The following is a 14,421-nucleotide window of genomic DNA, read 5'->3' as shown; positions in this document are numbered from 1 at the left end:
TCTCAGACGTTTCATCTCTCGCTCGTGCGTGGCAGCGAGCGAAGCCTTCTCGCTCTCGAGGTCAGCATTCTTCTGTTCAAGATCGCGGATGGTTCTTCGAGACGACTCCAGCGCGGCTTTAAACTCATCGCGCCGAGCAACGGTGCGAGCCATCACCCTGTCGAGCTTCTGCAGATTGGCCCTTGACTCGTTCAGTTGACGAGCAGAAACCTCTTCCTTCTCAGCAAACTCTTTCTTGGCCAGCTCGAGCTCCCCCAAGGCTCCTTTAAGCGCCGTGTCGTATTTATCAATCACGACATTCATCGTGCTATCACCCTGAACACGCGACACAATGGAAATCGTGAGAGGTTAGGAGTCAAGGAATTTTTTTTAAAAAGGACCAAGCCGTTTACCAGCAGTTTGGCCCTTGCAGCTTCTTCGTATTCACCTCCGAAGATAAGGTCCTTCACAGCAGGAAGAGGTTTCGCCCTCCCTCTTAGTTGACAGAGAAACTCTCCACATTTCTCTGGAACGTACACTAAGGGAGCCGGTCCCTCATAATGGAAGTCGACCTTATCGGGAAAACTGAATTCGGGAGCCCTCCTTAGGATAGCCGAGCCATGGGAAGAAGTACTGATCTGGACGGCCCCTCCTCCGACGGGAACTGGAGTTCTCTCGCGAGGAAACGTCAGGACAGGAGACCGCCTCTCATCATCGTCTTCGTCGTTTCCCCTCCTTATCAGGAGTGGCGACCCTTCGCTATCTTCCTCGGAATCACCCGAGCAGGCGGCGTTAAGAGAAGTCTCGTGTTCCCCTCCTTCGCTTACTCCCTCCTCGACATTCCGTCCCTCTGAGGCTTCAGCCCCAGAACCCCCCTCTTCGGGCTGAATTTCTTCTCGTCGAGCATCCTTTTCCTCTTGCTCGATCTGCTCGTCAGCATCTTCCAACTGCTCGCCGGTGGACTTCTTCTTTGTCCTTTTCTTCTTGCTCTTCTTCCGGGGCTCACTGGAAGGAGGGACATCACTTGTCTCCTCACTACTCCTCCCGGCTCCCGAACCATCGCCTCTTTTTCTTGTATTGCCCTTCCCCGCACTTCTGGCATCGGAAGGGAAAACCTCGTCAGAACGAGGAACCGCCGTTGAGGGCCCTTCCCCGCTAGTCAGCCCCAGCTGGGCCGCTATTATTGCGCTCAAATCAGGAAGAGTGCCCATCTTCTTCGCCTCGGTGATTTGTTTTTGGATGTCTCTCGGGAAGATGTCCAGTCGCTTAGCACGAATGGGAAGAACGATCGGAAGGTCGGATCTCCACTCTCCTGAAAACATAAGGCAGAAGGGTCAGGACGCGACAGAAAAACTTGCGACTAAAAGAGCACTGTCTAGAGGTGCGAGAGAACGTACTTCGAGCGATTCGATCCTTAAGCTCACGGATCCTTTCGACGGAGATCTCAGACCAACGATAGACTCGAAGCAGAGCGACGGCGCGAACACTCCTCAAGAAATCTTCGGGATAAGCTGGGGAGGTAGGATGGCCAACTGCATACAAAGCAAAAAAATGGTTGGTTAGAATCGACAAATCGCTTACGGTTCGCGACAGAGTATTCTACCGCAAGAACGGTTCCAAAGAACTCGGTAATCATCTTGGGGAGGCTCCTCGAAGGCCGAGCTGTCGGACTTAAGGAAGAAGTAGGAGCGCTGCCAATTCTGCGTCTTATTCGGATGACCGGCACACACATTGCAGTTCGGTCGCATCTTCACCGAGTAAGTGCCATCTTTCATGTCGGTTATCGAGGTCATCTCCTCGAACGACCTAACGCTCATCGGCATGTCGATCTGCTCCGCCAAACCGACAAAGTGACCGCTAGACGCAGCGAGCCATTCAGCAGCTGACTGATCGCGAGATCTCGACGTCTGGCGTATGCTGTGATCAGTCGCGGGATGGGGAACCAGCAACGAGTGTCTTCCTAAAAATAGGATTCATACACCGTCTGGTACCCCATCGGAGGAGACCAGGGTCTCTGCGTTTCCGTAGGCACAAGGAAGGTCACGCCTACGGCACCCGCGGCCCGAAGAACCCTCTTCACGCTTCCAAGAGTCGACTTTGTCTCCTCTACGCCTTCCCAGTCCTGACCGGCCAAGAAGGCATGACGCAATAAATCGGGATGGAGTTGAGGAAGCTCTTCGAAAATCCCATCGGGGTAAAAAGTGGTCGGGAAGAACTCGGCCTCAGAATCATCGTCCTCCGAGAGACCAACCTCCGCAGGTCGAGCTCTCAGAGTGATCGAGTCAACGGGCATTGCCCCGCTCTGCCCGTCTCTCGAACATTCCATTGCATCCCTCGCAACGACGTTCTGACATCCTTCTCTCGCTAGTCTCGCAGCATCCGCAACCAGAAGTCGATGAGAGCGGGATAGATTCGCCGTGTCCATCATTGCCGCGCGATGAATCGCCTCCGGATCACCGACACGACCCCCGTCGGGATTCCTAGTCAGATTCGACGTCGCTGCGACTGCCTTTCCCTTCTGTTGCTTCGAAAGCCTCTGACTCGACGACATTGCAGAACGGAACGGTGAAGAATGTTTCGAATGAATCTAACAACGCTTAGAGAGACAAAGGATAGAGAGAGAAAGTACCTTTGATCGCGGAGAAAAACTTGAAGAAATGAAGGGGGGTCTGCGTACTTATAAGGAAAAGAGAGAGGGGGGAACTCGAGGCGACATCATTAGGTCTATTCGGGCCCAAACGGGCCTCGAAATCCGCCCTAGAAACCCAACGGACCCTCGCGACGTTTCGACTTCTCGGTTCATTAAAAAAAAGTGATGGGGGGGAATTCGAGGTGTCGTCATTAAGCCTAAACGGGCCTAAATGGGCCTTGAAACTCTCCCAAATGTCCATCGAACCCTCGCGACGAACCCTTCCTGCGACACGACGACCAAAAGAAGAGATAAAAGCCTCTACTGCTCGCTTTCGAGAGAACAACGCAGTGCGACTCATCGACCAACCGTTCCAACCTTCCGACAGGCCTTATATTCCCTCAAACCTCCAAACCTTAGAATCCATCACGAGCTGGAAAGCACTCCGCTCACTAATGGACTAGGGGGGACTTACTGTAGAGGATGGATTTGACCATCCCACAAGGCCCGAGGAATAGGAAGGCCTGGCCCGAATTAGGAGGAGCGACGCCTCGATCGGTCGGCTCGAGAGTCAGGTCTCTCGGCTTGACTCTTGAGTACTTTTAGTTGATCATCATCGACTGAAGTACGTTCGGCTCAGCGGCTGCTCGGATGCCTACGGGCTTCTCGGCCCAGCAGAGGAGGCCCACCAAGACGGCGTAAATTAGGTCAAGGACGAGGCACCAGGACGCCTATATAAGGGAAAGGAGAGACGACGAGAAGAGGATCCGAAATCATTGACTAACACTTGGCGGCTAGATTAGGGTTTTCACATTTGCTTCATCTCGCCGTTAGTTGTACTTTTCCGGTAGCTTATCGAGCCACCGACTTTCTTTCTGTCGCGTTCTCTTCTTTTCCCTTGTAACCGATTGAACGTTCTTTCTCCGACCATTAATAAGACGTCTTTGTTTAAACCCATATCTTATTTATTACCGTTTCTCGATCAAACAATGCTTTTATATGATACACGAAACGAGAATTCAATGACATTACCCGATTGATCGCCAAACGATGAACCCAAAATGTTGTAATTCGATTTCCCCCAATCTCATCGCTTCCACGCTGTATAGTCGCCGCTTCGGTTACAGTTCGTGGGCTCATCTCTAAAGCATATGGGCCTTCAACAGATCAGCTTATATTAGGCCCATTAAGCCCAGAAGGTTTACGTAACTAAATCGTAACCGTTGCTTCATCTTTCTTGCTTCTTTCACTTGTGAACTTCTTGAGATTTTTCTTTCAGCTCAATTTCACAACAATGGCGATCGTTAGTCTCACCTCCTTCGTTCTCTTCGCACTCATGCTCTGTCTCCCTCTACCTTCCGTCGCAGTCCCATCGGGAGAGCTGGAAATAGCCATCTCAGTCCTCCGCGTCAGAGGCCGCGCTCTATTCGCAAACGCCATCACCTCCGATATCCTCTTCGATCTCCTCTCCGCGACTCCGCCGAGTCTCTCACCCTCCTAGTCCCCACCGACGCCATGCTTTTTGACCTCGACATGAGGTACTCTCTCCCCATGTACATCTCCACCCTCCGTCTCCACGCCTTACCTCTCCGCCTCACGATTTTCGAGCTCCGATCACTCTCTAACGCCTCCTCCGTCCCGACCTTCCTCCCCTCACACTCACTTCTTATCACTAAGCCTTCTTCCTCCGATTCCGTTTATCTCGACGGCGTCGAAGTTTACCTACCTGGTCTTTTCTATGACCAGCATATCGCCGTCCATGGTCTCGCCAATATTCTCCCACTCAGCAGATCGCGTTGGAATGACATCGAGAACCGCGCCTTTGCTTTGCCACCTATTGTTGATTCGCCGTCATATTCGCCGTCATTTTCACCGTCATATTCGCCATCATACTCGCCATCGCCAAGGAGCACGTGGTGGATTTCACCGTCGCCAGAAGATTACATCGAGTTTTTTGGCCGTACACCAGCAGAGCCGCCGCGGATTGGGGAGGTTCCAGTTTCACAACCGCCGTTGGAAGAAGATCTGATCGTTGGTGACGGGGATTCTTGGACTACCGGATTCTGATGGACACGTGGTCTTATCTTACTGGACCATTCATTTTCTTGTGCCAACTCGAAAGATTAAAATGCAAAGACGCTTCTTTTTTTGGATTTTGTAAATTTCATAGGAAATGCATGTTTACTGGTGTGAATAGTTGTTTGTGTTGGATTGAATTTTAAATAAAAAGTACATATTTCTGATAATAATATTACCGTCGGTTATACAAAATCAAGGTTGCTGAAAACTGCCAAAATATGTTTCTTTTCAGTAAATCACGGAACATTTTGATATGTAGCATCTATATTTGACAGAAACAAATGCTAATTACTCAAGTGATTAGTGACTTCAGTAAACAACATTGTTGCTTTTCCAAATATTTGCTTGTACAAAGGAAACAAAAAACACACAAAACTTCCAAGATGGATCCTCTGTTCCGTTTTTTTTACCACTTTTGGCTTTGGAACTTCTAACTTTTTCTTTTGCAACTCCTCCACACAGTTTGGGAGTGGTCAGTAGAATTTATATGTTACAGTTCGAAATTAGACGCTAAGGCCATCGAAACCACATTGCTTGTAAATCAAAGCTTGTTTCCTTGGACTAATGCCTATCCCACAATTCACAGAAACCTGCAAAAAAACACATAACTCTTTTAACATTAGATGAAATAATAAATGGAAGTTTAAAGACTTAAAAGTCTAAAAGAGAATCTTTTTAGCTGGAGGATTAAGGAAAAAATGCAAAGTGCAGACGTGGATCCTAGAAAAAATCAAAAGTGAAGAATAAGCAAAGGCCAAAAGTGAAAGCAGAGTAGGACTAGTGGTGGTGGTCGGTGTAAAGGAATCTATTACTTAACAACAAATCCTTCCTCTCCTCTTTTTTTTCTACCCGCAGTTTATTTTTTACTGATCCGGTAAAAATTTATTTTCTCTGTGTTCACACTAAGAACACAGATCCGACAATGGAGACAAGAACTGAACAGAAATAAGAAAAGATGAAGAACCTGAACGCCTGGGGAATCGAAGTTCATCACTCGGATCTTAGCGCTAACGTCTCCACGAACCGTAAGCTCAACTCGATCATTCAACGAAGCGTCTCTAACCAGATCAGCGGCGTTACCTTGCATAAGATTAACTCTATCCACAGCAATCGTCGCCTCCACGTTCCTCGTACTGTGCGCGTCCTGGTAGAATCCAGCCACTGTCGCTCTCCCGAGTGGCAAGCCTTTGTACAGCACCGTGAAGCTGGACTCACCGTACCTGATCCCGACTTTGTTCGGGTTACCGGCGGTGAATAGCATCCGGATTGTGAAGGAGAGGGAGGCGGTGGTTGGATCCAAGACGCTAGGGTTGGGATTATCTAAGGAGGTGATTCCCATGTTCATTACCGCCACTTGTTGTAGATCAAACTGTGGTTTCTTCGGCTTCACCGCTAGTATCACGATCAGTACTATTGCTAGTACTAGGAGGGCTAGGAAAGCGAAGAGGAGGAAGAGGCAGCAGCAGCATCCCTTGAGTGAGGCTGATGACGAGGAGGAGGAGTAGCTACGGTAATACGGTTGCTGATGCCTCGCCGTGTGAGAAGGGGGAGGAGGGACGTGATGACCGGTGTGGCCGTTGAGACTGGGTCTAGAAGGAGGAGGAGGAAGAGGAGGTTGGTGATGATGACCGGTGTTGCCGTTGAGACTGGGTCTAGAAGGAGGAGGTGGAGGCATAGTAGGTGAAAGCAAGAAGCTCTCTCTCCCTTCCCTGTCTCACTGCAATAGAGGTGTTGGGAGAAACAAAAAGACAGAGCAAAAGAGAGAGAGACTTCCGCGTCAGGACAGTGTTGACACGACTTAAATATACGATTATTAACCACAATAAAATACTCTCTCCGTTTTTTATTGTAATTTATAGTAAGTAATTTTGTTTAAAAACACGAATATTTAAAAAATTATTATTTTAAAAAATATATTATTTAACCAATTAATTCAACCGATTATTAAAAACTTAATATTATTTTATTAGTCACGCAATATCTAATAAATGAAAATGATGCATTGAAATATGTAAACTACTTGCATTTAGAAACGGAGAGAGTAAATAAACAAAGGCAAATCTCAGTTTCTACAAACATACCTCAGTTACAAGTAGATTAAAATGGGATGCGGAATGAGTTTAAGTTGCACATAGAAGGTTTGCATGATTCAGATGTTGGAGCCGAGAATGGTTCGTCAAAAATGATAGTTGATTGTATATGCAACACTCAAATTGAGAAACTGATTCCATGTAGCGAGAAACAGAGGCTTTTATGTACTAGAAAACAAATGAGGATAGAGACCTCAAATACAAACACGCAAATCACTCTTCTTTTGTTACAGATAAATATTGTGTAAAATCAATTGGCTGCTTTGTGCTAAAGTTGACCTGATGCTAAAAGACACTATATTTACTTCTCTGGACTTGTGATCAAGCACAGATGTCACCCTTTTCTTTTGCTGACTCTCTCCCTCATTCCCTCTTATCCTCTTCTTCCGTGTCCGAGCCCGTATTCTTCTCTAAGCTAATATCACCATCTTGCTTCCCCCCTGTCAGACATTGAACTTACCTCGTTTTCTTCATCCACTTCTCCCGAATAAGCATATCTGACAAATCATTAGTTTCACGTTAGCAACCATTTCACATACAGGCACAATACATTGAGCCACTAGCATCTAGCAAAGACTTACACAAGGCTAGCACAACATGCTCAGCTGGAACAGTTTTTTTAATTTCAGTAAGTACTTGCTCGCAGAAACCATACCTTTGAGAGTTCTGCGACGGGGTCCAGTCCAGAGATAACAAATAATACATAGCAACACACATGCAATAACATCCCAGAATGCAGTAATAGTCCAAGCTGTCTGCCATCGTTCATTGAATGGGTCTGTTGCTTAGAAATACACCTGCAGGGGACAAATTATGAAGCAAGCTAGATACATTCCAAGAAAGAAGGAGCTTTTTTTTTCTCGCTAGCTTGATTTCCACACCAGTTTACAGTATACTACATCAGATGTCACATCAGGCTAGACAGGAATGTACCTCATACACTATCCAAGCAACAGAGGTAACAACCAAAACAGTAAGAGCATTTGAGAACTTCCTGTAAATATCCAACTTCACCGAGGTCCTCTTCGTCTGCATAAGATTCCATCACAAAGAAGTTGATAAGCTAATCTGCTGAATCTTGCCTGAAAGCCTTATAGCTTACAGAGTTGCTAACCTGGAAAGAAAGAGATACCTGTAACTGTTCCACTGTTTTCGAAAGAGAGGTAAAGATCCACAATATGAGAAATGCATCGAGGAAGGCGTCAGGCAGGACAAGAAAAAGTTTTGCTCTTCCAGATACATCGTCAATAATGCCAACATTCTCAGCTATATCAAGCATCTCAGAAGCTACGAAGTAAGTAACTCCATCAAGGAGGACTTTGGAAGTAAGCCCACCAAGAGTGGACTTGACAACCCCAAATGAATCCCATCGAAACACAGAGTAAGAGAATCCGTCACACAGTCTTTCTGAAAGCACCGACTGCAACAACCCATGTAGTAAGTGCCAAAGGCCTCTAGCTATAGAAAATTCAATAGAATCACAATCTAAACTCAATCCAAGCTTTTGTATATATGAATATGCTAACAAGATGATATCGATTACACTCTTGACGATACGTACAGACGATACACTCCTCAAGACCTGAGTCTCAATCCAAATCCAAATCCAAATCCAAAGCTAACCCGATAGTAGAAGACGACTCTCTCTTTTCAGGGATAACAGCAAACCCTCTGCTTCAACTGAAAGGTTTACCCAACTCTGATGACTGAGCTTACATGTCACCAAGCTCATCCCAGTGCTGTTGATATTAGCATAATCAAAGTACCAAAAGACCATTTCAAGCAATCCAAGAGCAATAACCACTGTTATGCAATGCTGCTGAAGCGGCAATATATCCTCACTAAATCTCATATACTGGAAGAACCAGACACCACTGAGCAAACGACATGTACACATAATAAAACTGCATCAACGGAGCCTTCCTGGAAGATAGATCTTTGGCCACCGATGTTGTTACGATCCGAGGCCTCGAAGATCACAGCTTGGAATAATCCGTTACTGCGTCGCTTGCGTGATGCATCGTTTGTTCTCCAGAGAGTGATGCTCTCGAACCTGTAAGAGACCTAGTGAGGATACATACACTCATACAGCGCATGAAAAGTTGAGAATGTAGAAGAGGAAAATGGTTAAACCTGATGAAAGATTGGGAAGAGGCGAAGATTCCTTCGCTGCCGCCGTAGAGGAGGAGAGAGTTACCGACACCGTGGAAGGGGCTGTGATGGGTATATGTGAGCGGAGGATTCTGAGGTTTTGAGGTGGAAAGAGAGATGAAGCGGGAAGAACAGAGAGAGGTGGATTAATTTTCTCGAATCCATTATCGGGAAGGAGGAGTTGGACTCACCACTGATATAAGTTTGGGCCGTAATGGGCCTAAACGAGATATTCGGCCCATTTAATACAAATCCAATAGTCAATGCTAGTGTCTCGAATTCGATCTAAGCGAGAGCGAGAGAGGCTGAGAGGGACTACTAGAAGAACCCCGGTCTGCATCGCCGCTCCTCAGGAACAGTTGGAATTCCACGACTGAGTGAAATCTACGGAATCACCGCGTATAGATAAAAACTACATCGGATTAGATTGGAGTGTCGGAGAGACGGAGACTTGAGCAAAGTTCCGAACATTGAGGGACGCCGTCTGATTCTTGTGTAGATCAGATCCACCCACAGGTTCGTAGATTCTGCAACCTTCGATTTCTCTTTCTACTTCATCTGTTCTTTTCTCTTTCTAGTAACAAACCCCCCTTCTATTTGAAGAAAAGTTGTAGATTAATTCGAACTTCGTATTAGTTCTAAAGTTACAAGCTTTGATGTCCTCAAATCTTTAAATTGGTGTTTCTGACAAAGCAATGTCTTTTTCTTTGTGTTCATAGTTTCGCTTCATATAATAGCCCTGATGGAAGCAGACAAGGGAGGGAACAATTCTAGTCATGCTTCAAAACAACGTTTGCGTTGGACCCATGAGCTACATGAACGCTTCGTTGATTCCGTTGCTCAACTCGGTGGCCCTGATCGTGAGTTTCCCCTTTTTATCTAGTAACCCTTCTATGGTATATTTAGTAACTCTTGATTCTATAACATCATGTTTTTTAGTCATGAGAGGCAAAGCTTGTTTGTTCGGTTAGGGTTACTGAATATCTGTTTTCTCTTTGATTTTCAAAAGGAGCTACACCTAAAGGCGTTCTTAGAGTGATGGGTGTACAAGGGTTAACTATATATCATGTCAAGAGTCACTTACAGGTATTCTGAAAATGATAACACTGTGTATGCAACCCCCCCAGTTTCTTTTACTGATTTTTACAAATGTGTTTTGAACTCAGAAATATCGACTTGCAAAGTATCTGCCAGATTCGTCTTTAGAAGGTAGTTGGACATTAATTTCCTTTAATCTTTCCACTTACCTATTTACCTGAAACTGATATTTTATTTATCTTTCAGGGAAGAAAACTGATAAGAAAGAATCTGGAGATGTGCTCTCTGGGTTGGACGGTTCATCGTACGTGAACTTCCATTGTTTCAGTTGATTGTTGATGCTACCGCCTGGTGCTTAAGATTAAATGATCATAAAGAGGCTAACTTTTCGATTACAGGGGAATGCAGATAACTGAAGCCCTCAAGTTGCAGATGGAGGTTCAGAAACGATTGCACGAGCAACTAGAAGTATGCCTTCACCACGCCACTTAAATAAATAGTTAAGCAGTTAGTTTGCGTCAAATATGACATTCTTTGATGCTTTTGTAGGTGCAAAGGCAGCTGCAACTACGGATAGAAGCCCAAGGGAAGTACTTGAAGAAGATAATTGAAGAGCAACAGCGACTCAGTGGAGCTCTCGGCGAGCCCTCAGGCCCAGTTACTGGCGAATCAGATCCTGCAACACCTGCTCCAACATCCGAGTCTCCTCTACAAGATAAATCTGGCAAGGATTGTGGACCAGACAAAAGCCTTTCAGTTGACGAGTCTCTTTCATCTTACCGGGAGCCATTGACACCAGAGTCAGGGTGTAACGCTGGTTCTCAAGACGAGAGCGCAGGTGAAGAGAGATCATCAAAGAAGCCTAGATTGGTGAGAGGAGGTGCAGCTGGTTATACACCTGAGATGGTAGTGGCTCACCCAATACTAGAATCAGGCTTGAACGCTTCTTACCATCAGCCAGACCATGCTCTTGCCTTTGACCATCCATCTACATCACTGCTCGGGACTCAAGACAAGGTTTCAGGAGACGATCTATGAGTTGTGTATCAGGTGGCATCTGTAGCTGAGTTATCTGTCGCATGTAGTTTTGTTTGTCTATCCTTATTCCCATTAGTTAGGAGTTTCCTCTTAGTGAGGTGATCACAACTCTCTAATCATAGACATTGCCACTATAGGATGAACAATGAATATATTTCGCGTTGTGCTGTAATTTGATAAAAATACAAAACAAATGTACTTTCTTATTCCCAACATAGTGAAGATTCTTGTGAAACTAATTCATCACAAATAGTAACAGTAGTAATGTAGTTTAACGTATCATCATCATCTACAATTTTGTTTTCCTGTAATGAAATATCAAAAAATAAAAGAAATAAAGTTTTCAAACATATTACAGTGCTCTTCAATAGAGACTCTAATTCTAAGGATTGATGTTGCATTCTCTGAGGTACACGTGCTGGTAGTCGACGTGCTTTGACCAGAGGCCTCGATATTTTGGGATCCCAATCTCTAGCCATGGTTTGAGATTGCCATTATAGTGCACGACGGCTGCTCTTTCAATATCCCTCTGGTTCACACTCGGGTTGTATCCAAGACCCAGCACGTGCCATTTCCGGTCTAATGGGTATGTTCGTTTCCAAAATGTGATGAGACCAGGCGGCAGTGTCCCTAGCTTCCACAAATCTCGGTCTTGATTCTGCAAGTTCAAAACAGGTTCGTGTATAAGAAAAGACAGATGCAACATAACCAGCCTCCACAAGTAGCTAAAACCAAAGTGAATATAGTATCTGCATACCAGATTCTGCCATCGATGATAAACCTCTGTGATGTTCTGCCTCTTCCACTCGTCGAGATCAAAAACATTCATACCATACGCCCATCCACAAGCTCGAGGGTCAAAATTCTTGGAGATGAGTGGGTTCGAGAAGTTCAGATAACGGTCAAAGCGATGAAAGCTCTCCCCACAAGTCTCAACAGCACCGTTGACATTACCCTTGAGATCAACTGACCAAAGACCAGAAAGGTCCTTCTGCACAACTATATCATCATCCAAGAAGAGCACCTTGCTGAGCTTGGGGAAGATCTCAGGCAAGTAAAAACGAAGATGGTTAAGGATGGACAAGTATTTTGGATTCCGGAACTTCAAGTTGGTATCTGAATTTGCATGGTGTGCCCTGAAGTAGTAGTCTATCATCGATCGAGAACTGAGCTGTTTGAGAACAGGACTGTAGCTTGAATTCAGCCATGTAAATTCTTCAACGTTCTGAACCTGGATGGTGGCTTTGCCTGGTGGGTTGTCTAGGAACCACATCCTCATTGCCGCATAGTTGAGTCTGTCCGTGACGATGTGGAAGACATGCTTTGAGGGATGCTGCCAATAAGCCATTAAGACAATAAGTTTTACAGAAATAAACTCATTTAACTGTTTAATCAGATGTACAGAGTCAACTCTTACCTTGGCATTGGTTATGGCAGAGTTAACAACAACTGATGTAGCCAAAACATTGTCAGAGAAGAGGGCATAGTGATACAGCTGATTATCTTCTAGTTTCTCCTGATTGGGAAACTGTTGTTCAGACGAATTTAAAGCGTAATAATCGGTAGTGAGGCGTAGAGGGAGGCAGTGAAGGCCCTTTGGAATCGTCTTAGCAGTCAACTGTGTCAAGAACATGGCTTGCTTCTTATGGACACGTAGCTGCTCCTCTGCCGAGTGGAGCATTGCACGTAGCTTCTTGACCACTGTGGAACAGTCATCTTGGATCTCCTTGCCTTTGGCCAATGTTTGTTCCATCGCTTTCAGTGTTTCAATAGCGCTGAGTTTTTTAAAAAAGGCCAGAGAAATTAATCACAGGACGAAGTTTTTATTCTAACTGCATTTCCAAGGACACTTACTTCTTTGGCAGATCCGAATCCTTGGCGACATCTACGACCAGCCGTTGAACTTCTTTAATACGGAGACGAAGCTCTCTCACAAAATGTGCATTAGCCTTTGCAGCTGGAAGTGAAAGATAAACCTTTGCCCTGATCAGCTGATCTTTAAGATGCCTCACCTGAGCATCAGGGATCCTCACGTTTCCGCTCTCTTTCTCAGCTCCAGAACCTTTAGTCTCTTGCTCATCAACCTTTCCAGAAGTTTTCTGGGTCAACTGAACATGCATCCTTTCCTACAAGATGATGAGATCGGTGCAGGAAATTAGGTGGACAGGACAACTACACTAGTAGTAGTAGACATTGTAGCTCAGTGATTTTTGCTAGACGTTAAACCACGAAGGACAAGTTCAGCTTCTCCTAAGCTATACTATCACGCATAAAGGCAAACCTAGAGACTATCAATGAAGAGAAGCGAATGAAAACCAATCTGATTCTATTGCGGGAACAAGTTCTAATTGATCTAAACGAAGAATTGTGACCATACAATTCATATAGAAAACGTACCCTATTGTGGGCGTTGCCATCAGAAGCGTGCATAACCTTTGGCTTATCAATCTCAGAGGAAGCATCAGTGACTTGTTTGATGGTATTGTCAGTTTGAGACTGAGTTTCATCGTCGGTGGCCTTAAGAACTCGAGCAGAGACTTGGTCTCTAGCTTCTGAAAAAGAGAAACTTTTGTGAACCAACACGTAAAGAATAAGAGTTACACGTAAAGAAACAAGATAGAAGGAGCTCGCAGTACTTATAGACGAATCAGAGTCTAGTTTGGAATAGACTACACCCACGACTCCTCTTCTAACATCTACCGGAGATTCCTATATCCAATTGGAACAACAAGATTGCAAATTTTAAGAGACGGGCAAAGATCTGAAGGGAATCAAGTAACTTGCAAAGAGAGAAAAGCACCCGATGAAGCAGATTCAAACGATTCTCGTTGGAATTGAAAGTCTGAACAAGAAACAATAAAGCGTAAGAATGAAATCACAAGAACTCAGATATCGAGGAGGAAGAAGAAGAAGAAGAAGAAGAAAATGAGAGAATGACACTGACCAGGGCGGTTACGTCCTCGAGGAACTCGCGTTTAGCTGCAGAATCAAACACAGAGGATAAGAAACCAACCAAATCGGAGATGAGAGATAGAGGGAGAGAGGAAACTGACAAAATGGGGTCTTGACGGAGGTGTAGGAATCTGTGTAGAGAAGGATTGGAGCTGCTACCGTGAGGAGCAAGAAGAAAAGAACAACATTTTGAAACTTCACCATCGTCGTCTTCGTCGCATCAAGATCAAGAGAGATAGAACAACAACATGCTCGTGTGTTGCGGTCTCTGGATTATTGTTTGTTTTTAGTGAGAGAGAAGATAACCCCCAAGTGAAAATTAGCAGCTGTTCGGAGAAAGACGCTTTTACCCTTTTTCGCTTTTCTCAAATTATTCAGCTATTAACTATATAAAATATCCTCTATATTATAAAAAGAACTGGAATTTTATTATATCGCAGGAATTTAAATAAAGCAAAATTTTAT

At 45.0% G+C, this 14,421-nt stretch overlaps 4 protein-coding genes and 1 pseudogene across 5 annotated transcripts; 2 read left to right on the top strand and 3 right to left on the bottom strand.

Moving 5' to 3' along the window:
- Positions 1-3,871: 3,871 nt before the first annotated feature.
- Positions 3,872-4,857, top strand: LOC106381936 (annotated as a pseudogene).
- A 97-nt stretch (positions 4,858-4,954) lies between these two features.
- LOC106381935 (NDR1/HIN1-like protein 2) lies at positions 4,955-6,483 on the bottom strand. The gene is made up of 2 exons (XM_013821874.3): positions 5,652-6,483; positions 4,955-5,277 (listed from the first exon to the last, which is right to left on the bottom strand). The coding sequence occupies exons 1-2, from the start codon at positions 6,360-6,362 to the stop codon at positions 5,191-5,193; spliced, it is 798 nt and encodes a 265-aa protein (XP_013677328.1). The 5' UTR covers positions 6,363-6,483; the 3' UTR covers positions 4,955-5,190.
- A 1,079-nt stretch (positions 6,484-7,562) lies between these two features.
- LOC106378539 (transmembrane protein 87A-like) lies at positions 7,563-8,629 on the bottom strand. The gene is made up of 4 exons (XM_048749158.1): positions 8,494-8,629; positions 7,910-8,235; positions 7,711-7,806; positions 7,563-7,574 (listed from the first exon to the last, which is right to left on the bottom strand). Exons 1-4 carry the CDS (start codon positions 8,627-8,629, stop codon positions 7,563-7,565), a joined length of 570 nt encoding a protein of 189 aa, XP_048605115.1.
- A 565-nt stretch (positions 8,630-9,194) lies between these two features.
- Positions 9,195-11,243, top strand: LOC106381939 (myb family transcription factor PHL7). Of its 2 annotated transcripts, XM_013821877.3 has the most exons (7): positions 9,195-9,444; positions 9,648-9,788; positions 9,938-10,014; positions 10,095-10,137; positions 10,213-10,270; positions 10,365-10,434; positions 10,516-11,243. In XM_013821877.3, the coding sequence occupies exons 2-7, from the start codon at positions 9,671-9,673 to the stop codon at positions 11,002-11,004; spliced, it is 855 nt and encodes a 284-aa protein (XP_013677331.1). In that variant the 5' UTR covers positions 9,195-9,444; positions 9,648-9,670; the 3' UTR covers positions 11,005-11,243. The 2 variants fall into 2 exon arrangements, with proteins under 2 accessions (XP_013677331.1, XP_022552694.1); XM_022696973.2 differs by lacking the exon at positions 9,195-9,444 and having other exon boundaries at positions 9,648-9,824.
- LOC106381938 (probable galacturonosyltransferase 4) lies at positions 11,188-14,291 on the bottom strand. Its single transcript, XM_013821876.3, has 9 exons — positions 14,058-14,291; positions 13,949-13,983; positions 13,805-13,846; positions 13,641-13,713; positions 13,402-13,556; positions 12,859-13,130; positions 12,422-12,779; positions 11,762-12,337; positions 11,188-11,662 (listed from the first exon to the last, which is right to left on the bottom strand). Exons 1-9 carry the CDS (start codon positions 14,158-14,160, stop codon positions 11,387-11,389), a joined length of 1,890 nt encoding a protein of 629 aa, XP_013677330.1. The 5' UTR covers positions 14,161-14,291; the 3' UTR covers positions 11,188-11,386.
- Positions 14,292-14,421: the final 130 nt, after the last annotated feature.

Source organism: Brassica napus, chromosome C2, assembly GCF_020379485.1.
Source record: "Brassica napus cultivar Da-Ae chromosome C2, Da-Ae, whole genome shotgun sequence".
NCBI lineage: Eukaryota > Viridiplantae > Streptophyta > Magnoliopsida > Brassicales > Brassicaceae > Brassica > Brassica napus.
This window is presented reverse-complemented; position numbering and strand designations above follow the sequence as displayed.